This window comes from Varanus komodoensis, unplaced genomic scaffold, assembly GCF_004798865.1.
Source record: "Varanus komodoensis strain SLA01 unplaced genomic scaffold, ASM479886v1 scaffold3, whole genome shotgun sequence".
In the NCBI taxonomy this organism is placed as follows: Eukaryota; Metazoa; Chordata; class Lepidosauria; order Squamata; family Varanidae; genus Varanus; species Varanus komodoensis.
In genome coordinates, this window is record NW_025335761.1 from 30,836 (window position 1) to 55,472 (window position 24,637).

Genomic DNA, 24,637 nt, shown 5'->3' on the forward strand with positions numbered 1-24,637 from the left:
AGGAGTAATGATTTGGCAGCTAAGATATACAAATGACATGCTTACTATTAGATGGACTAAAAAAGAAAGTGTTCTAACAGGATATTGCAAAAGAAAATGTTTGGTTTTTAGTTATTTCGGTTACAGTTAAGAATAATTTTTAAAACCTAAGTGCTGTAGCTAAGAGGCCTACTCCTGCAGCTAAGTGACAGAAATTGTTCTATATATCAAGATTTGAGAAAGTGAAGTTGAAATCAGATTATCTCAGCTGCTGGACAAAACATCCGAATTCATACTTTATAGTAGGGATGCAGGTGGCGCAGTGGTTTAAACTGCTGTGCTGCTAGGCTGGTTGATCGAAAGGTCGCCGGTTTGACCTTTATACTTTATAGTGCTTACCTTCAAATAAATCCTCACACACCAAAGATAAAACCGAAGCAATTCCACACAGCACCATTTTCAAGAAACTGAATCTCTTAATTAAGCCAGTTACTTCCTTTATCAACATAAGCAGAAATATATTCAAGATTATCCTTTCACATGACTAAGGTACACATCTTTTTAGTGTGTGAGGAAGAAGTTTTACAACTCACCAGCTACCTGTGCAGGCAGGGGAATGCTGGAAGTAATGGGCCTTTTTCACTCTCTAACATACATACGATTGCATCCTATCCTAGAAATCTGCTTTCAAAGTACTGGCAATTCATTTCAAATCAATCTGAATTATTTTAAAACTCTGCATTAAACTATTGTACTAATTGTTTTACCATTGCATTTTATATTATAGTATACATTTTGATTGTGCACTGCCTTGAAATCCAAACAGGGTGAAGAGCTGTCTGGAAACATGTTAGACAAGTAAATAAAATCAGTTTGAATTCCATTCCCACACTCCTCCTGCTTGTTGGCCTTCAAGTGATGCTACACTGATAGCAGAAGCAACACGAGGCAAACCTCCCTCTATGCAACTCTTCAAGGACAGCAACTTTGTCAGTCAAGATCTGGCATCCCTATGGCCACCTGACCTGTAATTCCATCTATCTAAGCCTTCCTTTTCTGTCTATTTCCAACAGGATTCTATTGGTCATCCTTCCCAGCACTTCTGTATTGCCCCCACCCGCATGGGATACAGATTCTCGTGGAGCATGATGCACTTGCTTCAGTACCCTCACCATCTCTGTGTCCTGTCTTATCAGAAGGACTTTCTGTAAAACTCCCTTAGATTCCTGCACCATGATACATCAGAAGCCTAGCATCAGCACATGCGACTGGTGTGCAAATGCTGAGGTTGTTGATAGGCGGATCCCTTCATTTAAAATCTATTTTAGAGACAGGTTGTGAAAAGAGAAATGCTGGGAAAGATACCAGCAGTTAGGCACTATTATCAGCATATATGATGCATGACCCAGAGGCATTCTACAGCAGCATTCTGTTGCTACAGTTGCCTTAACTCAGAGCTTCTTCAGTACCAGGCTGAGGACGTTCAGAGAGGCTGGAGTTGCACTGCCATGAATTGCATGAACTGAAAAGTTCACTTTGTGGGTAATCAGGCTGGTCTGGAGAAAACCTACCCAGAGCTTCCCTCATACCTAGTGCTGGCACTATTCCATTGCAAAATCTTAAGAAAGGTTAAAAAGAATGTACTAGAATGTACTAGAAGACCAGTATCAACACAGACAAATTTCCTTTTAACAACTTTGGAAACAGGACTAGATTACAAAATGTTTAGAAATACTACCGAATAATTTTTGTGTGCACACTACGTATAAACATTTGGAACAACTGCAAGATAATGATAGTTTAGAAGAAGCAGACAATTTTGCCCAGGACTCTGAGGCATTCTGTTTGTTCTGCTACCTGCATTCATTTCTTCTTGCAGGGACATTTAAAGAATATAGACACAGAGAAAAATGTATAAAACCGTCTTCTCCCAAGGGTAGGAACTCGCCAAATTATCTCCTCTATAGATAAATGAATATTCTAGAAAACTAGAACAAGCATGTTACACAGCCGTTCTCATTTCACAGTTAACTACTGGATGTAGAATTACTCTAATTACTGTAAAACATCATTGCCTCTTAAAATTCCATACCTCAAGGGAACAAAAGCACAATTCTGCCTGCATACAAAGCAGTCTTGTTCACAAAGCCTGCTCACCTAGATATATAGTACCCCTCCCAAACATAATAACTAAGGTACATTTCTCCGCTTCCAGCTAGCACGCTAGCAGACACATGCATGTATACACACACCTGCACAACCAGCTAAAATCTCCCAAAATCCATTCTATGGATGGTATATATTATATTTAAAGGTAACACTACAGACTTTGAAACGCTTTCTACTATATCATAATTAGCACGTCATTTCATGTGTGCCTTCCCACTACAGAATGCTAATACAACTACTGTAGCAAAATGAATCACTGCTGAATAATTTCTAAGAATCTATACTTCCATATTTGAAATGATAGTGTGTACTCCACATTTTTAAAATTTGTACGCATTACTGTCAATTTTCTAATATTTGAGCTCAGCAGAGCAATCTTACATGTTTCTACTCAGAAACACATGCTACTGAGTTTAACAAGTTTATTGTTGTAAGCCGCCCCGAGGCTTCGGCGAATGGGGCAGCATAAAAACGGTTTAATAAATAAATAAATAAATAAATAAATAAGAGTTCCTCCAAAGTACATGTGTATAGCATTTCACACTGAGATGTTCACATGATGTACATTCTCAGAAGAGGCATCAGCAACAACTTAACCTTCATGAACAAAACTAAAAAGAATAACAAAAATAGTTGCAGACATTTTACTACCCTAAGCCACATTCAATTGTATTTTGGGGTAGTATTTTCTCAAAACAAAGTCATGTTTGGAGTTACAAAAAGTGCAGCTAGTTCTGCTAACTTGTATCATGCATTAAAAAAAACTTTAATACCCTCCACTCACTGGAGCAAAAAGGCACCCCAACAGCAAAAGCCAACAGATTTCTTGGGATTTGGGGCTAGCAGGGAGGGGATCCCAGGCCAATTTTCTGAAAGCAAACAGATGGACACTTAAATTTGTTTTTGCTGGAAAATTTTATACCAACACTTCAACCAAGGATTCAGTTGGGTTTCAGGTAGTAATAGGGGTTTTCCAGGACAGTAGAAATGCAAAACTGTCCAACATTCTAAATTACATTACCTGATTTACAAGTTTAAGTTAACTTAAACTTACATGTTAACTATATGTGCAGTATATACTGCAAGTTTTCCCAATAGTTACAAAATTAAATTAACCACATTATATAGAAAAGAAAAATCTAATAAAAGCTAGTTAAGCATTCTAGTTCACTGAAGGATAGATGTGAGTCAGTGCAAATTTCATCAAATTTACTATGATAAGGTTGCCAGAACAAGAAAGTTACACAGAACATTACAAGGCAATCTGTCATCCTGGCCACAGTACATCATTCCAAGTAAAACCACTGCCGTTAACACACACACACACACACACACACACACACACACACACACATATATATATATATATATATATATATATATATATATGCTGGTGTTTTTCCAAGAGCTAATAAAGAAGAGTTAACCTGCTCAAGTGACCAGCTGGATGAACCAGGACTGGTCATAGGTCACACCACTGGTAAAGAGGAGCTCCACTAGCAAAGTCAGACCATCTGCTCCAAAGGCCCCATTTTTGCCTGTGGAAAGGTACATCCAGTGGTAAGCCCAAGAAGACAGGTTTGTATCTGCTGGATCTGAAGTCCCTCCATTTACTTACAGGGTCGGAATCAAACTTCACAGCTATGCCAGCCTAAAATTTACATAGCTAATTCCCCCACCCCCAACTATTGCTTTCAGTGGGTGGACATTTGAGAAAATCGGGGGGTGGGTTACAAAGCCACTCCTCACAAATGTCTCCACCTGGCCAGCATAAGCCTGCAGGGCTTTGAAAAGGGAGACTTTGTTCCAATCTGCTCCTATTAGGATTTCTACTCCTGCCAAATCTGCTTGAAACACTGCCAGAATCTCAACCAGATTGCCAGTACCATATGGCAGTTCGTACTTCCATACCAACCTGACAGTACTTTCCAAATTTCCATGTTTCAAACAAATGGTAATACCTGAAAACTAAATACTCTTTAGAAGGCCAGATACTGAAGATGAAAGTCAAATACTATGGCCACCTAATGAGAAGGAAGGACTCACGGGAGAAGAGCCTAATGCTGGGAAGAATTGACAGCAAAAGAAGAAGGGGGCGGCAGAGGATGAGGTGGCTAGATAGAGTCACTGAAGTAGTCGGTGTGAGCTTAAGTGGACTCCAGGGGATGGTGGAGGACAGGAAGGCCTGGAGGAATGTTGTCCATGGGGTCGTAATGGGTTGGACGTGACTTCATGACTAGCAACAACAAAATAACCATTAAGTATTAACAGTACCCTCTTTTTTGATATTACAGTGTATTTCTGCTTGGCCCCACATGATCTTATATTTCGGATCTGACATCTTTATTATACAGCTTTACAGGATCAGGTACGTAGGATAATTTCTACAGGTAAAAGATTAATACACATGCAGGGATAATTCTCTTGCATGTGCATGCATAATACCAAAACAATTCTAACTGTCTGACCTACTATTTTGTCTACAACTGGAACATGCAATGCCAAACTTCACTTGATCAAGTACTTCCAATATAGTCTCATGCAACTGTATTAATAAAAAGCACTTACCATCCACTCAGATATGATAATATCAACTTTTTCAACAGGCAGATCAACTTCTTCAATTCTTCCTTTGATCAAAGAAATAGTATCTTTGAATCCATTTAGTCTGCAAAACACAATGACAAAAAGTGTGGTATGAATTTTCTAGTTCACTTTTACATCCATAACAGCAGACTCCTATTTTAAGTATTGATTTATTGAAACAATCACCCCCAATCTCTTCTGGAGTACAGCAAACTGCATTAAGCACCAAAGATAACAAAATATTCAGAAAACATTATTCAGTATTCTGAACCTTATGTACTCTCACAGGAATTATTTGCATTATTTTCAGTGGTGGTGGTGGGGGGAATCAGCCATCAAAACTTACCTATATGTTTCATATTGTATACATTTCAGGTGCTTTAAGCTGTGAGAACACATGTGAGAACACCTTGACCTTTTATGCAAGCAAATACCAGTAATGTGATGGGACATGGAAGTAGCATGTTCCCTTTCTAGAAATTTACAGCCATATGCTTTACTCCTATCTTTGAAACCCTCAGAGTTTGAGTGTGTTAGAACAGCCTTAACAGTGTACCCCATGTGTGTTCAGATGTTAAGCCCTACACATTTCAGAAAAGACTTATATAGCAATCCTAACCCCTATGATCGCCAAACAGGAGGGTTTTAAGATGGAGTAGAGGTCTACCTGCTTGCAGGAAAGTGGGGGAAGCTCCACTTATGCACACTGTAAACTCAGCAGGCATAAATCCAATACTGAGACATTGTTCCCTATACGAGAGATATGGAAGCTTCTATATATCCAAGAAATATGAAACACCCAAAGGATATTCAGATTGGCTCCTCAGTTACACCAGCCTGGAAGTAATCCCCCTGCTCATTGTTTCAAGGGGAGAGATTTTTTAAAAGATCTTCAACAATGACAAACCTTGCAAAGCCCTTACCTTACCCATACATGCACAGAAATACATGTACTTCCTGCCATGGCAGGGTTTTGGGCATGCTGGATTATTTGCTAATTCATTCCACCTCCACCCCCCAAACTCACCTATGATTCCTCTATTACTTCAAACCAAGCATGTTTAGGATTTATTTATTTATTTATTTAAAACATTTCTATGCCGCCCCCACTGCAACAAAGCCTTGGGGCGGCTCACAAAGAATACATAAATACATACATATATAGTGATAATACAACTATTAAAAAAAATTGTTTAAAACCCCCCGGTGCATTCTCGGCTAAAAATTTAAAATCCTAATTAATTCAATAATTTAACAATTAAAATAAGTTTTAAATAAAAAGGTCTTAGCCTGGCGCCGAAAAACAAATAATGACGGTGCCAGGCAGACCTCTTCTAGAGACAGCTCAGGGTCGAGGAGCACTCCTAAGCTGTGAACCCTGTCCCTCAGAGGGAGTGCAACCCCATTTAGGACAAGGCCCAAGTCCCCCATCCCGAGGTCCGAGCCACCCACCAACAGGACCTCCGTCTTGTCTGGATTGAGCTTCAGTTTATTGGCCCTCATCCAGCTCATTACCTCGGCCAGGCACTGCCTCAGCACAGCCACTGCCTCACCTGGATTGGTGGAAGACGAGAGGTAGAGCTGGGTATCATCAGCATACTGATGATTCCGCAGCCCACACCTCCTGGTGACCTCTCCCAGCTGTTTCATGTAGACGTTAAATAGCAAAGTGGACAAAATGGACCCCTGCGGAACTCCATGGCATAACTGCCATGGCACAGAGCCATAGTCCCCCAGCACCACCTTCTGAAATCGGCCATTGAGATAGGAGCAGAACCACCACCACGCAGTGCCTCCAACTACCAATCCCACTAGCCTATTCAGAAGGATACCATGGGTTGATGGTATCGAAAGCTGCTGAGAGGTCCAGGAGAACTAACAGGGATGCACTCCCCCGTCTCCCTCCCTGCACAGGTCATCGTACAGGGCGACCAAGGCAGATTCAGTGCCATACCCAGGACTGACGCTGGACTGATATGAATCCAGACAATCAGTTTCATCCAAGAGTGCTTAGAGTTGTCCCGCCACCACCCGCTCAAGCACCTTGCCCAGGAACGGGATGTTGGCCACTGGTCTATAATTGGCAGCCACCTCTGGATCCAGGGATTCCTTCTTTAGGACTGGCCGAACTACCACCTCCTTTAAAGGGGCAGGTACCTGGCCATCTCTTAAAGAGGCGTTGACCACCTCCAGGATCCAGGTCACAATCCCGTCCTTGGTTTTCTTAAGTAGGACGTACTTGTCCAAGCACCTTGTCCACATCATCAGGCTGCAACAACTGAAATTCATCCATTAATTGTGGACTCAACGGCGTCAATGGCGTCTCCCCAGTAGAATCTGATCCAATAGCAGAGTCAAGCTCGTGGCGAATCTGAGCGATTTTCTCCCTGAAATGCTTGGCAAAGTCGTCACAGCGGGCCTTCGAGGGTGGCACAAGGTCTTTCTTTGGGCCTGGATGTATCAGCCCCTGCACCACCCGAAAAAGCTCCACCGGACGGCATTGTGAGGAGGCAATGGAAATGGAGAAGAATTTCTTCTTCACTATCATCACCACCACAGCATAGGTCCGATAATGGCTCTTAAGTGTGTTCGGTCAGAATCACCCCATGATCTCCTCCACCTACGCTCTAGACGTCTCCCAACCTGTTTCATCCCCTGTAATTCAGGTGTATACCAAGGAGATGAACGGGCTCTGCCAGGTAGGAGAGGACGCTTGGGAGCGATCGTGTCAATAGCCCTGGTCATCTCCTCATTCCACAGTTCAACCAGGGCATCGACAGGATCACCAGCCTTGTCAACCGGAAAATCCCCCAGAGGTTTCAGTAATCCATCAGGATCCATCCAGCTCCGGGGGTGGACCAATACAATCAGGTCCGCACCCTTACAGAGGGAAAGGCTGCTCTCGAGCTCAAACCTTATGAGGAAGTGATCTGATCATGACAAGGGCGTCAAACTTAAATTCCTCACCCTCAGATCACCCTCTTCCTTCCCCGTTGAGAAAGCCAGGTCCAGAGTGTGTCCACGTTCATGGGTCGGGCCAATGATGCGTTGAGACAGCCCCATGGCCGCCATGGAAGCCATGAAGTCCTGAGCCGCCCCGGTTAGAACCATCTCGGTATGGAGATTGAAGTCCCCTAGGACCAACATCCTGGGAGTCTTCAGTACCAGGTCCGAGACGATCTCCGTCAGCTCAGGCAGGAAGTCTGTTGGGCAGAAGGGTGCACGGTACACCAACAGAATCCCCAATCTGTCTCGGTCGCCCAACACCAAGTGGAGGCACTCCAGCCCCAGCCTCGAGAGGACAGGAAGCCCTATAAGGGAAATAGAAGCTCGATAAACCAGAGCGACCCCCCCTCCCCTCCCCTCCAGGCGTGGTCGGTGCTGGACCAGGTACCCGGGCGGGCACAATTGTGAGAGGGAAACATCCCCCACCCTCACCCGCCCAGGTCTCTGTGATGCAAGCCTGGTCGGCCCTCTCACTCATCCACGATTTGATCATGGATGAGTGTTGCCTTATTTTGGACCAACCTGGCATTAAGCAGCAGCACCAACAGGCCCGGAGGCCAGTTGACAAGTCTACCTGGAACCCGCCGGCTGGGGGAATAACCAGAAAGAGGGACAGGTGTAACCATCTGTCCCTCCTTCTTCTATGCTGACCCGTTAGACCCCCAACGCCATAATGGCCATTACCCATCACCACCCCGATGGCAGCGACCCCACACTCCCCAGGCAACATCATAATAAAGCACAAGATGCACCAATTAAAAACCATCTAAAACCAGCAATTAAAACCATTAAAACATCCTACCGTCCTCCACCGTAGTCCACCACTAGCCCACAAATAAAACCAAAACACGGCCAAAGCCCCTGGCCAGCCCAGCCCCCCGCTCAGCCCCCAAATGACGACCGCCCTTAGGCCATCGCCCTTCGGCCGCTGGCCCAAGGCCGCCGGCCCTGGTGCTTTGTGGCCCGCAGGGCCCCTCCCCGTGCCCCACCCCTTCCCAGCACGTCTCTTACACGCGCCAGGGGAAGCAGGCCGGAGCAGGGTCCTGGGCTGGTGGTCCTGGCCTCTGTGGCAGGGCAGTGGCAGCAGCAGGCAGCAGTGGGCGACGGAGCAGTGGCGGGGTCCAGGCGGTGCAGGGTCCGGGCGGCGCAGATGGAGGTGGGCCCGTCTGGCGCGCTGGGCCCCTCCCTGTGCCACACCCCTTCCCAGCGCGTCTCTCACACGCGCCGGGGCACACGGCTGACACAGGATAACAGCCCTGTGTCTCACATGAGGCTTTGTTTGTTGTTGTTTGTTGCAAAGTCGCATCCGATCCATCGTGGCCCCATGGACAACATTCCTCCAGGCATTCCTGTCCTCCACCATCCCCCGGAGTCCACTTAAGCTCACACCAACTGCTTCAGTGACTCCATCTAGTTACCTCATTCTCTGTTGTCCCCTTCTTCTTTTGCTGTCAATTGTGCCCAGCATTAGCGACTTCTCCTCCAGTGAGTCCTTCCTTCTCATTAGGTGGCCAAAGTATTTGAGTTTCATCTTCAGAATCTAGCCTTCTAAAGAGCACTCAGGGTTGATATCCTCTAACACTGACTGGTTTGATCTCCTTGCAGTCCAAGGAACTCAAAGGAGTCTTTTCCAGCACCACAATTCAAAGGCATTGATTCTTGGACGCTCAGCCTTCCTTATGGTCCAACTTTCACAGCTTTACATTGCAACTGGGAAAACCATAGCCTTGACTATACGCACTTTTGTCAGTAGGGTGATGTCTCTGCTTTTTAGTATGCTGTCTAGATTTGCCATAGCTTTCCTCCCAAGGAGCAAGCATCTTTTAATTTCTTGACTGTAGTCACCGTCTGCAGTGATCTTGAAGCCCAGGAAAATAAAATGTCACTATCTCCATTTCTTCCCCATCTATTTGCCAGGAAGTGAGAGAACCAGATCTTAGTTTTCTTAATGTTGAGTTTCAAGCCAACTTTTACACTCTCCTCTTTCACCTGCATCAAGAAGCTCTTTAGTTCCTCTTCACTTTCTGCCATTAGAGTGGTATCATCTGAATATCTGAGGTTGTTGATATTTCTCTGGGCTAGCTTAATTCCAGCTTGTGATTCATCTAGCCTCGCCTTTCTCATGATGTGCTCTGCATATAAGTTAAATAGGCAGGGTGACAGTATACAGCCTTGCCAAACTCCTTTCTCAATTTTGAACCAATCAGTGGTTCCATGCCCAGTTCTCACTGTTGCTTCTTGACCCGCATATAAGTTTCTCAAGAGACAAATAAGATGGTCTGGTACTCCCATCTCTTTAATTTGTTGTGATTCACACAATCAAAGGCTTCAGCATAGTCAATGAGGCTCCTGTGACAGTACTCATTTATGTAATCCAATTTGTACCCTACCTTTCTACCAAGAAAATGGCACTCAAGGCTGCATGGAATGGTCTGCAGGAACCAGTTCTCTTATGCAGCTGCTAGCACTGCTTTCAAACATTTATTTTTTTTATTTTTGACTCCAGTAACCAAAGAGTATTTTCAGCAGTTTTAGAAACTAACTGCTGTCAGAACAGTTTTTGAGACTCATTAGATAATTGGTGACCTAAATGTGTTGACTTAAATTTTGATACTTGGAGAAGTGTGGCACACCTTTCTCCAAGCAACAGTTTTCATAATTCCCTGTTGAAACTTAAATATTTACAAATAATTACAGTTTACTTTCTTAATGCATTTTGGTTTTGCATGGGACACCAGTGACAGGCTTCCTAAGATTAATAGATTGTCTGGAAACTTACTCATATATTGCAGATTAAGATTAATTTGCCCAAACAAATGTTTGTGCTATGAGTAATTAGGGAAATTTTTAAAAATCTCCTTCTTTTAAAGCTTCAAAACCTAAGTACATAGACAAATGGAAAGAGGCTCTTTGAGCAGGCAGGGAAAAGGGAAAGAAAAAAAGATGAATTTTGTTTTTAAAAAATTGATCCCATTTGTTTTATACTAAAGACTCAGATCTGATATAATTTGGTCAAATCCTAGAGGATTTGGTCAAAATCTAGAGGAAAATTTTGCCACTTTATCTACTTTTTATAAGATTTTGTAGATAAACAATGGTTATGTTGAAGTGATAAATAAACACCTAACTACCAGCAAATCTATTCTTATGCTTCTTTTGGATAAACAAAATTGGAAATGTACTTCACAAATAATACAACGACAGTACAATAAAGTCATTTATTTAACTGTGCTTCCAGTGATATTTAACTCCAGTATTTTAGCTCAAATGAAACAGTACAGCACCAATTTCATCTAAAAGACATCATTTCATTTTTTTAACAAAAGCTGAACTTCTATTTAATAGGCAAACTTGAGATCAAGTTTTAATGGTGTTTACTTTCTCTGAAGCACACCATATCAATCTCTCTCTCATATGCCATTATGCTGACAGCTAATGTGAGAGGGGACAGAGTAATTATTCACCACAGGAATTTATTTCTCCACCACAATTGTTATCAGTGTCCTTTCTTCAGAGTTTGTTATTCCTACAATCTCTCCATATCTGACTTTCAACACAACCTAGTAATCTCATTAAAATGTTAATATCTTAAAGGACAACAGGACTGCAAACACAAGAGATGGCTGAAAAACTTCACAAACTTAAAAGTTCCATATTTTACAGATTAGTATGTTCAAGTAATAGCTTCTCTCGACAAGACGTACAAGACTCAAGCAGCAGTAATACTAACCAAGTATTTGGAATGATATGTTAATTTACTCACTCACTCGTGTGTCTCCCTGGGCTTCATGTCTACACTGGACACACTCCAAAATGCCAGAGGGTAAAATGCATTGAACATGTGGCCAGTTCCAATAAACACAGTAAGCATTACGAAAAATGGACAGAAGCAGATGGAAATAGCAACTCCCTTTTGTGGAAGCACAGGTACCAGTGGCAAGTCTTACCATCTTCATAAAACAGCCATCATAGTGACTAAAAACACAATCCTATACATGCGCAGACATGCATTGCTGCTGAGCAATGTACGTGAAATAAATAATGCATAGGATTGCACGCTAAAGCATAGTAGGTATATTGTCCCTTTATGCCATTATGTGACAAAATTTAGTTTTTACTGAGATTTCTAAATCCTTTTCTTTTATTGTCAAAACTCCAAGTGAGCCAATTTTCCAATAATTTGTTAAAATATTAATTGCAGTAGTTTGTCTTTGGATATGAACCTTACATTCCTACCTATGTGCTAAACATTCTGCTGTACTATAGGCTTCTGGAAATCTTTTTATTTGACTAATTTTTAAGTGCTGATGCTGTTTTAAAGATTTTATTTGTGTTAATTCAGATGATGCTGTGCTTTTATTCTATCACCTTCCTAGGACTCAAGGTAAAAGACAGTATAGAAAAACGAATGAGTAAGATGCTGTTTTTTTAATTTGAAAGTGAGACAGAATACAAAAAGAGTAGAAAGTATAGGAGCAGCTGCTTTTGATTTAAAAAATAACCTGTGTTAACCTCAAATATTTGAGGGTACACACGTATAAAACTTGTTAAAATCTTGCTTGAGCCTAGAATTCCCACACAAGGATGAGAAAAATACTGTAATTGAATCCTCAATGTATATGGCTAGTTAAGTAAGGCACTTCTTATAGTGCAACCAAATCAGAGCTATTTTGGTTAGCCTACACTGCTCATACTAGCCTCAGAGAAATAATGGTACAGCAGACTTTGGAGGGTTATACACTTAAGAACTAAAAATGCATTAAGTATGAATTGCACTCTGTGTGCAAATAACCACAACCCTGGGTATTATAAATAGCAGTACTAAAAACATTACAAATCTTGGATTTGACAAATGCAACTGGTTCAAAAGTTTAACCAACCTTCACTGCTGTGTGCCTGAAATAGGAAAATAGGTACTATGTTGTCAAGAGTAACAAGCTATAACAAGGCTGTTACAAATGGTTTTACTATGAATGAGGGACAAATGCAATACCTTTTATTGTAAGCAGATGTAACCTCACAGCAATTTTTCACTCTATACTCCTAGAGATCATTTATCACCATCAGCAGATTAGTTCTTTTTAATCCCATTTTGACCCTAGTATGGCATGTGAATTAAGCAAACCTGAAACTGTTGTCTGGACAGGTGTTTCCATAATTTTCTCAGCTATCATTAGAGCAAGGACTTTCTGTACTCTTAATGAAGGAATAAAAAATTAGTCCCTATGATAGCTTCCAAATTCAACAGCTGGACTGCAATGCTTCAGAAAAAGAAGTCAAGCTTGAATAAAGTCCAGATCCTACAACTATAATAATTGCTTACTTCAGCAAGTACAATTTCATGATTTGATATCTGGGCTCTCAAAAATGGGATGCTGATGAAATTAAATCTATTTTTTCCTGTAGTGAGCAGCTCAAAATTTTGATGGTACTTTCTCAATCATACCTTATAGACAGCGATACATGTAATTATGCCTTCCAAAAGTCACTACCAAATAGAGTGGTACCTTGGCTCATGAACTTAATTCGTCCCATGACTCTGGTCGTGACCCAAACTGGTAGTGACCCAAGTCAAATTTCCCCATAAGGTTCAATGTAAATAAGGTTAATCCGTTCTGTAACCATTTTTCTAATCACAAAAAAATTGAAACAAAGTGACAAAGAACATCAAAGATCATGGCCATCTCCCCACCCCAGCACACTCGTGGCCATCTCTCCCCCCCCCCCCCCCCAGCAAGCATAACCGCAATCGCGCCTGTCTTCTCTGTACAAGCGCAACTGTGATCGCGACCATCTCCCCACTTTGGGAGCACATTTTGTTTGCCTTTTGCCACTGAAAATGGGGTGTAGCATTCTTAAGCTCAGTAAGTCCCTGAATCCATTTATGTGCTTCCTGTGACTTTGCAGTGGTCAATCTGAAGATTTTGCTGACAGTACAAAAATGTAATATGCTTGCATACAGAGGAAGCCACGCGTGTGTGTGTGTCACACCCAGACAGACACATGCATTCTAAATGGTCAAATTCACTGGGCATACATAGGCATGCAATGAGTTTCACTGACCAAAGAATGTTGAGAAAACCTTTAACTGATAAATTTCTGTAGCATTTATTTCAGCAGTGCAGACTTCCTCAAGCTGATGCCTCCAAATGTTTCAGACTTCAATTCCCAACAACCATTGCCAGCATGACTGCTAGTCAGGAATGAGGAGAGTTCTACTTCATTACCTCTGGAGGGTACCAGGTTAAGGAAGGATGTGATAGCACATTAAATCAGCAGCCCAAGTTCCTTGTCTACAACTGCTGAAGTGGCAGCATCTATTTATGAAAGTGAGAGAGACTTTCAGGTCACCACCCACTTCCCAGCTCCTAAGCCTATAGCAATCAGCAATGCCTTGTAGTACTGGAGCATCAGTACATCCTCAATTTAGCAAAGCAGTCATATATCACACAAAAGTTAAGAAACCACAGGAAAGCACTTAAGTCAACAGCCCTGAAAGGCTGTAAGTTGTTCGACACTAATGTAAAACCAGGAACTCTTAAAGAAGCACCGTGACATTGTGACACATGACCAAGTCAATGTAGCACATCAAAGACAGGAACATAAGAACAGCTATAATAGAGCAGATCAAAGGTACATCTAGTCCCTCTTTCCGTTCACCCAATTGGCCAACTACCTGCCTATGGGAAACTTGCAAGTAGAAAATGAATGCAAAAGCACCCTCGTAGTCATGTTTCCCAGCCACTGGTATGCATAAGCATCCTATCTCTGATAGTGAGAACAGCATATTGCCACATGACTAGTGCACTGACAGCCTTATTCTTCAGGAATGTGTCTAATCTCTTGGAGCCAATTATTACCCAAATTGGAGGAAATTATTATATTTTGTGGAATTGAATTCTATATTTTAAATATTATTATTGGACGACATTTATATCCCACCATTTTCCTCTTGCAAGGAACTCAAGGTAGCTTACACAATCCTCCACTTCTTAATGTTATCCTCATAACAACCCTGTGACATAAGTTAGAATGAAAGTCCATTTCTGGCCCAAAGTCACCTGGTGAGCCTCACTGTGAGTATGGACTGTAAGCGCCATCTCCCAATTCTCAGTGCAGCACTTTTAACCACTGCACCAAAGAGATTGTAAAGAGCACTAGAAGGACCTCTTCTGACTGAGAGAATAGGTATTTAAATGACAAATATTGTCTAGTGTAAGCAAATATAAAATGATGAATGCTGGGGCAACAAACCTCAATTTTATATGTACACTCATGGCAACCAAGCTGTCAGTAGCAGACTAAGAAAGAGATACTGGGAATGCTATGGAATGAAAGCTCAGTAAGAATTGTCAACCTAGTGTGAAAAAGGCAAATGCCAAGTTGGGCATAATTCTGGAAAAAATTACAAATAAAAATATATCATATTGTCCTCACACAAATCTGTGATGCAATCACACTTAAAATACCACACACAGTTCACAGCACCTAAAAAAGAATGTCACTGAGATAGAAAACAAGGGCAATCAAAATGTTTAAAGGACTGACCTTAACTTGCCTATGAGGAAAGCTTATAAGATCTGGGACTGTTCAACTTAGAAAAATAGTAAGGGGAGAAAAAGGTGTACAAAACTATGCATGTTGCAGGGAACTGCATAGGGAAACATGTTTATCTCTCTCACATAATATTAGAACCTGGTGTTATCACATGAGTTTGTGGGGGATTCAGAAAGATACCACTTCACAAAGTGCCTAGTTTATGTAAGGACAGGAAAGGAGCACAGAAATTTTTCATGTCCCTATGGAGCTGGGTGAATTATTATACTCAAACATAGTAAACCTAGCTTTGACTCCCTGGGTTTATTTCAAAATATGTTGTTCATTTAAGACAGTATCTGAAGTTTTCCTACCTAACGATGTCCATTGCCTGATAGAGAATTTCAGACTGGTCCACTGCTATCACCTGTTTTGCACCAGCTTTTGCAGCAAACATGGAGAGGATTCCAGTTCCACAACCAACATCCAGGACAATCTAGCAGAAGGAAGGAAGGACGGAGTCATTATTAGTGCAAAGTTAGATGATTTTCAAAGCAATAATGAAAAGTTCAATTTAAAGTTTTTTCCCAGAAAATGTACGAAACATAATGAGTAAATTCTAAGGTGGACAAACTTACATTCATTTGCTGGATGGTAAAGGAAAGATACCTTGCAATTTCTTCTATCAAGTTAAGATTAGAACACACACATGTACATACATACACGCAGTTGGTTATTTCCAGTACTCACATTTCATTATTTTAATACCAACTGAACTTGCAAGAATGAAGGGGAAAAATCTACAAGATGGTCACATAATTGGACACACAAGAGTTCAAGCACAATTGCTCAGAGTGGCAACACCTGATGTTCAGCACCAAATGTATTCCAGTGGTATTACTTACATTTCTGTAATAAAAAACCCTATTTTTTTCAATATAGTTTCATCAGTAATTTTTCATTTCATTTTGTTTCATGTACACATTTGACACAGAAAAGTCTATGATAATATTTTATTACTTTTAATAAAATAAAAAATTAGTAATACTGTTTATTAATTTTTATTAGAAAGCAAGTTGGATTGGAAGTAACAAAAGCAGTTCATTGACAACAGTATACTACTAAGTGTATATTTAAGATCAACATCAGTACTGAAAAATCTGCTGGTACCTAAACATTTGGATTAAAGACCATGACTACAACATGCTTAAATGCCTTGATTAGCTTATCTTACTGTCAAAATATGGTTTTATTATTTACTCATTCCAATATATAAATGGTAGCCCACTCCATTTCTTAAAAGTTGCTGTTCTTGTATCTGCTATCTATGGTTCTTATGGACTTAGAGTGCAGGTTTCCAGCAAGTATTTCTGCATCAAATATCATAATATAGAAGCAATACTCCTGACTTGATGTCATGCAAAAGGCATAACAACCTATTTCACCTGGCCATCTGTCAGTTAAGGTCGCTAGAGAAGCAAGATAAAGACTGACTTTTGGGAAAATAGAAGGGAGATGCTGGCTGACAGATTTAAAATTACATTCAATTTTCTCCTATTAACCTCATGAAATCCCTAAACATTTTGCCTCACATTTCTGAATGGCAACGTGGCAATGCTAATGATAATTTATGTCAGATCAGTAACAACATGTCAGCAGAGTCCTGACATAGGAAACAGTGTTTTTGCTTGGAAAGTATAAAAAAAATCTTTAAACAAAATAGGATAGAGCGACTTTCTACAAACTGTGGGCAAAAGAAGTTATCATCCTCATTATTAATTTTCTTTCTATACTGCCCACTAGCTGAAGCTCTCAGGGTGGTTAATCTTAGAGCTCTCTGGATGAAAAATGGAAATGGAGTCAATTGCCTCTCTTGTGCTCCAGCATGAATGGGAAGGAAAAAGTAAGAGTGCACATTTGAAGCAGAAGGCAACATAAATGCCAGCAACCTAATTTGTAACTGAAAAGCAAAACCTCTCTAATTTCATAACCACATCACTACCTTCACATGCACTTGTGTATTTAACAACTCTGGGAGTAAATCTGCTCATTATTTGATAATTCTGAATACAAGGAAAGAGTTGCCACTTTTAATTTTCCTTCTTTCTGTTTGTACATGAACAGATTTAGTCACAGAGATGTACTGGCTCATCATAGAAAACTAGGGCACCACATTCCCCAAGAACATTTAAATTTTAATGGGGCCGCATATATTAGAAAAGAAGTGCCACAATTGTTACCATCTGTAAAAGCAGGTAAGTTCTCCATCCTAAAGTTAACTCACCTTTAATGTTAATAAAAATTCTGTTTAAAAGATGCTGTGGCGACAAAGTGTCATAAAAATATTTAACACAATTCTGAGTCAGTATAGACAGCTTTTAAATATTTAAAGTTACCAAGGCTGTTGATTTGTTTTCAAAGTAATAGATAATTAAAATAAGCACAACTGTCTAGCTTTGTACAGTTTTTAAACAAGGTAACATATTAAATAACTTTTTAAAATTAGGTAACTTATTTTTAATAAGGTAACTGCAAACTGCAAAACAAAGGTACTTTTAACTACAAATAAATGCAATATTAAGATTATTTATCCACCATAGCTTGTTTATTTTAGAACTTAAACTTCTGTATTTCGCTATCTCAGTTGTACACACCACAATATACTTGCCAAGAACAGAAAACAGTTTTGTCCTACCCATGACTGGTTTGTGGGATAGGGTTAGGGTCAAATCTTCAGTCAAAATGTTGGACTGTGCTTTGTACCCATCATTTAGTTGGGAGCCACAAGCATAAAAGGGTCCACATTGCTAATGTCATATCTAGTTTTCCTACACTTCCTTCACACAGCTGGTACAATCTCAGAAGCCATGCATTGCCAGTTGCTGTGAGCACAATTGTCTAGATGGCGAGACATTAGTTCCCATCAAAAAATACCTCAAATGGCAGGCATTTCCTTGCTTTGCCTTGTTATATCCACAGTTCCCCATGCTTCACAATTCACATTACTCTACTGGTTGGATGCAGACTGAAACTCTGCTAGTGCAAAAGGTCATTTCCTGGGTTCTCTTCCCACATTAACAGCTCCCTGTGCACTCCACCATTTACTAAAGCAGACCCTGAGGAGTAGGAAGGAGTAGGTAGGCGGGGATTCTACCCAGGCAGGAAAACCAAGAGAATTAAGCAAGACTGCCTTCCACAAGTGGAAGAGCTTTTCCACTCATGCAATACATATCTGGATCCAAGTAATCATCTTTTTGAGCTATGAAGCTGGCCAGCAAGGTACAATGGATTGCTGTTGGATCTTGTCCACACATTTCTATTTAGCAGTATTTTGCAAAGCTTGCAAAATGAAAGCATGGGGATTTGTAGAAGTGGACTGGGATAGCAGCCACAGTCTCATGCAGCTACAGAGATGATCCCTGCCGCTCTCTGGCTTCAAAGGGATGGGAACAGGGTACAATCCGTTACTTCACACAGAGACACAGTACAAGATCAGGAACAAAGCTCTACTCCTTATCCAAGGACAAAGGCAGGGTCCTCTCAACACATTCCTGTTTGGCTGCAAAGCCAGTCATAATCTGTAGATCTAGCATAGGAAGGTATTTTGCATGTCTAGAAGGGAAAAAACAGCCAAATGAGTTGCTGAGGAACAGTAGCACCAACAAATTTCTGCAAGGTAAGTGTGGACGGGCACACTGCAATGTAACAGCTCAATGCAATGTGTTGTTTAAAACATCACCACCACATTACATTTGTATACTGCCCATAGTTGAGGCTCTCTGGACAATTCACAACATTTAGGCACCCATCCAGATTTCAACCAGGCCCAACCCTGCTTAGCTTCCATGATTAGGAAGGATCAGGCACTAGAGTTGGGGCTATTGGACAGTATAAATAAATAAATGTGCGCTTGGCAAAGGGCCAGCAGGGAAAGGGTGGAGAAGGCCTGCAGTGGGTTCCTTCCACATATATGTGCTATTGGGATCAGGGGAAAAGATAAGCTAAGATTGCAACATATATTTATAGCTTTCTCCTCTCCAATCACTTATCCTTGTTCCACAGTTGCTTCATATAGAGCAAAATAAAGTCCCCAGAAAATAAAGACCTCACTAACAATGAGTTTTTATAAACTGCCTAGTAAGGCCTAATTTATATAGGTATCAGTCAAAACAACAATGGGGTTTGAACTCTTTCCAGAACCTAATTCCTACAGGATCTTCATGATGCTTTTATCATGCAAGACACAGCTTAGAAATTCCGTTGAATTACCGTATATAAGTGCACGTGCACCTACTTCAGATGCCAATTAAAAGGAGCAGACAAAGAAAGGCTCAACAAAACCATGTCATCATAATTAATGAACACTCAAGAGAGTACACTTGAACAATGACAGTGCTCATCTGCATTTCTCTTATCAGTTCTCTACACCCTCCAGCAGCTGAATGATGCTCTCCGTGTAATAGGAACCAAGTGCATTGAATCAAAGCTCCACCAAAGCATGATTCCCTGAATTATAGAAAGAATCCAATCCAAGAGGCTTTTATTACCTTAGAGAGTCATATACTGCAAGAACATTAAACTGACCCACTTACCTTATCTTTAAAGATGTGGGAGTTTTGATATATGAAGTCACGATAGCTTTCTGTGCGTACTTTATCCTATTAAAAAAATAATTTCCAGAAAAATTTATTGTAGAATGACAGCACCATAAAATGTTAGCCACCTCACTCCTATCTTTACCAAACAAGCCAAACAAAAATTAAGCATTTTTCAGGCACGTGAATTTTTCTTTGTTCATATTTTGCTCAAGATGTGGCTGATTAATTTTCTATATAATCTTTTAAGCAGCACTGGAAAAGTATGATACTGAGTATGAATAAAATATGGACATCCTAATATACCAAGATAAAATAGTTGGGTTTGTTGTTGCTGCTGCTGCTCATAGGGAAATAGCCAACATGGCTGTACCTAACAGTCCCTAACGTGTTTCCTAATTTTTCGAACACCATATTAGTGAACAAAAACACTGAAATATCAGTGAAGTCCAACACAAATATTCTTAGATTTTGGTATCTCTCTAGGGTTTGGCCATGACTATCAAATCAAAGTAAATAAGGTCTGCATTTTAAGTAAGACTAGGTTTAGGTAGCATAGCATGCTATTCATAAGGAACAACCTTGTTTGCAGCCACAGAAGCTTACAAAGCCAAGTGTCTCTCAGAAGCTGTGCAAGCCACTTCATAATATGCCAAGTTCAAAAAAAAAAAGCCTCTTATGTTTAGTCAGCATGACTAGAAAGTATTGGTGGTTTTCCAGTTTGCGCACCTGAATAGATGTAAAACATCTGAACGTGAGCTGGCTGTGTAACTTATCTTAGCAGCCAACTAACATCATTCCTTTCAATATGCGTAGGCAGGGAGAGAAACTGCCAGCAAGCCATATGCTTTACTCCTCCTGCAAATAGCTAGGGAGCCAATCAGCAATGCCAAGAAATACAGCACTCGTGATTTTATTTTTAGCTCCTTATGACAGCTTTAAAAAAAAGTATAAAGCACAAAGAGAACACTAAAAAAAGGTAAGAGCCTCTGTTTGCATACAAATTGGACACTGCACCACTAGATACAATACCAAAAGGACGGGAGGATAATTCTCTGCAGCAGCTAACATTGCAGAAGTAAAGTTTAGAAATGCAAAACCTAGGGTAGGTGAACATATCTGTGTCCTTTCAAGATTACATTTTTGAACTAGAATTTCACAAAGCAACGTGAAAAGGTTACTTTAGACCAGGGGTCTCAAACTCGCGGCCTGCAGGCCAATTGCCGGGACGGGCGGGGCACGGAGAGGGGCCCTGCGGCCTTCAAAGCACCGGCAGCGCCCGGGCCAGCTGCGGGATGAGCGGCCCACCACCACCGCAGTGGTGGAATCCTTGATGCGGCCCAGCCTCACCCAGACTCCACTTCCAGCGGCCCCCAGCTAAGTTGAGTTTGAGACCCGTTTTAGAGATTACAACAGATCAATCAGACTTATAGTGAACCTCTTTTCTTTTAAAGCACTCAAAGCAGCTTATACTATTCTCCTCCTGCTATTCTCAATCTTATCCCACAACAACCCTGTAAGGTAGGTTAGGATGAGAGTCTGTGACTGGCCCAAGATGATCCAGTTGGCTCCATCGCTGAGCAGGATCACCTGAGTCCCAGTCCCACACTCTTAACCACCACACCACACTGTCTCTCAAATAAAATTATAAATGAAAATTAAATTAACTTTAGAAACATCAACAATTTGGAACTTAAATAGAAGGGTCAGTTCTTTCTATATGAACCTGCCTGCTAGCTGTATCCGTGTGTTATGTGAGGTGCACACTACCAAGTCAAGGCAATATTTTTATGCCAAATCAGCCAAACAGGTCCAGCTCAGCACAGCCCGGCTCCAGAGCTGAAGCGAGGAATCTTTCCCAGTGCTACCCAAAACTAAATGTAGAACTTAGCACAGAAAGTTCTACAACTTCACAATGGCCTTTGTGAATTCTGAATGGCTGTTTCATTATTGTGAGCAACCCTTAGTACCCAATTTGGATGGACAACGAGTGGGATATCAATATTTATGTCCTTTTAAAACACTCCAGTATTGTTTTCTGCAAACTTTTAAGTAGCTATGTGGAATTGAGAAGCAACTAATATTTTGTGTTCCTTTCTTTCAACACTGTTAGCGGAAGACTACTTAAAATCAAAAGTCTTTGTCAGTCACAAAAGCGGTCAACTGTAACATTTTCCCACTTCTTACCTCACTACTGCTGCTGCCTAAACTTAATCAATAGATTTCCAACTGCTGTCTTCACTACATGCACGGTTGCTCAAAAAAGCTCCACTCATTTATTTGGGCACTGTTAGCTCCTTTTCTCACCACTTCTTCCTCTGTTTCATTGCAGTAATAATATTCAAGAAGTTAAACAATTCTTTTTAGGATAAAAACTTAGAACAAGCCAATTTGCACCCTTACAGTAAATAAAAATGGCAAAATACTTAAGCACAAGATGGTATTTTCCCATACCTTTCAGCTGGTACTTCAAAAATTTATTCCAGAATAATCCTAAAGCCAAAAAAGATGCTCACATGAGAACTGAAGATGCTTGCCAAGCTCTAATGATATATGGCTCTACAGGAACAATTCCCTTACAAACGTCAGTAGAGCCAATCCAGTATCAGATGTTAGATTGCGGGTGGCTTCAATTCCCAGCACTTCCAAGTAAGTGTACAAAAGACACTTGAAACACTGAAGATACAAGGCCAGTCACTGCAGGCTGATGCTAGGAACTTTCAACTCAAGGGCCAAATTCAATTCAATTTAATTCCAGTGGTGAGAAGGGCAAAAGGGCCACAGGTAACAGTGTAAGAAATACCAACATACTGTCACTTAAATCTTTTACTACTAGTATCTAATCCATGGAAGAAGCATTTCAACATTTAAAAATGGGGGGAAGAGAACCGCACAGATTCCAAGAAACCACCAAAGAGGTGAAAGAGGCTGAAGTGAGGAACAGAATGTGTGGCCCCTAAGGGGCAGGTTCAGACCACAGGAAAGCCAGGCTTGGCTCCCAGGTCTGATACTTTCCCTCCCATGTATATATTGCTGAGCTAGATGGCTGAAGGTCTAATAAGACAGCATTCAGGCACTTCATGTTGACTTAATGGGTAATCAAGATGTCGGATTCTTCTGTTTCAAGATTTTCTGAAGACACTACAGTATATATTCTGAAAAGCCACCAGAATTGGCAGTTTTTCATCGATACCTCAGTTCCTGACCAAGCATGGTTCCTATATAGCAGGGTGCAGGACCTATGGACCTTCAGATATTGATGGTCTACAACAACCATCATCACTGGCTACTGACTATGCTGGCTCAGTCTAATGGGAGTTCTGAGCTATAGATTTCCCATCCTTGCTATACAGGAAGTGTCAAAAATCTCCCACCACTTAGCCTGAGGCACTGTTTATTGTCACCTCCACCATGGTTTATTGTCCGTTTGGTCATTAATTGAGTGCACAGATGTCACAAAATGCAAATGTTGTCACCAATCAAGACAGAAACCCAAGGAAACCTGACAGATACACGATCTTAGGTACTGAATTCCAGGATCAATTACTTTAGGCTTGCACTAAGCAAAATCCAATATCAAGACATCTAAAATGTACTGCTTTCCAGAATTTCTCCTTTTAATTATACATAAAGTGCAGCTCCTAGCCTGGAAATCCACAAGTAAGATCAAAGTGAGACAAAGAGACACAGGCCTTAGAGGAATCATAATCTAATTTTCAGATCACTTGAGAGCACCTTGATGTTTATTTATTCTTGGGCATAACAGCATTTCTGACAAAGTTATGAATGGATTCCATTTATGATTAACATTTTTAAAGTACCTCAGTAGTTCAAATCTATTAATGCAATTGTTTGGGCTGCACCCAATGCGACTCCTAGCTGAAACAAATGGAACTTAAGTTAGATGAACATGGAATATAACTCTATTTCTACATAAGGACAAGGTTCCACCCCAGCTACATGAGTAGGAAGGAATTATATTGAAAGTATCTTAAGATTATTGGAACAAAATGAGTTGGAAATGCTTAATCCTGGCTGAACCCCTTGACACCACACTGAGTCCCACTTGACAAGTGTCCAGCAAGCTTTAGGAATTATTATCCAGACAATGCAAGGACAGGACAAGCATAGTCATTGGTACCTGGTCCTTATTTGTGTTGGCTTTCTCCTTGTTTTTATTGTATTTTTCAGCTTAGTTTTTGCTAGAATAGCCACCAGTTAAGTATGGACAGGGTTAAAAATGCAGCTCCACTGCAGTATACTTATGGACAAACAGCCTTGCTTTTATGGCGAGAAAGACGTGCTTGTGTTCATTTCCTAACCTTTATCATCTCTTCGTGAATCCCATAGTGCCCATATGAGCTGAAGTAAACATCCTCCTCATCCTCCCGTAGGTCTGCAATGGCACTGGCTGTGCCACTTCTGACTTCACTGTTCATCACAAAATGCTGAGCAAATTGTCTGTAATCAATTTGAAACATACTCTTGAGACACATTAATGGGACCATTAGCAAAAAATGCAGACAAGTGCATGGAGAACAAACACACAGGTTTCATAAAGCGATCTTGAATCTCAAGCATGCTAAAGCTCCCTCTGTTGGCTGCTGCACAGAAAGCTATTATGTAAGAGTTTGATATTCTCTGTGCATTTCAGCATCAGCAATTTTCCGCATTTCAGATTATGGGAAACTGAAATTTGGGGTCCTAACCTACTGTTTTCATAAGCTGCATTTGAGATAAAGGCCTTCATTCATCAATCATGAAAG

The 24,637-nt window shown here is 40.9% G+C and overlaps 1 protein-coding gene across 1 annotated transcript in view; it reads right to left on the reverse strand.

The window, feature by feature from the left end:
- The window catches only part of PRMT3 (protein arginine methyltransferase 3), a 46,946-nt gene that overhangs the window by 13,082 nt on the left and 9,227 nt on the right, over positions 1-24,637 (reverse strand). The window contains exons 7-10 of the mRNA XM_044436869.1: positions 24,194-24,332; positions 19,869-19,934; positions 15,651-15,772; positions 4,717-4,816 (exon numbers count right to left, since the gene is read on the reverse strand). Coding sequence (XP_044292804.1) covers positions 4,717-4,816; positions 15,651-15,772; positions 19,869-19,934; positions 24,194-24,332 — 427 coding nt within the window. The remainder of the gene's footprint in view (positions 1-4,716; positions 4,817-15,650; positions 15,773-19,868; positions 19,935-24,193; positions 24,333-24,637) is intronic.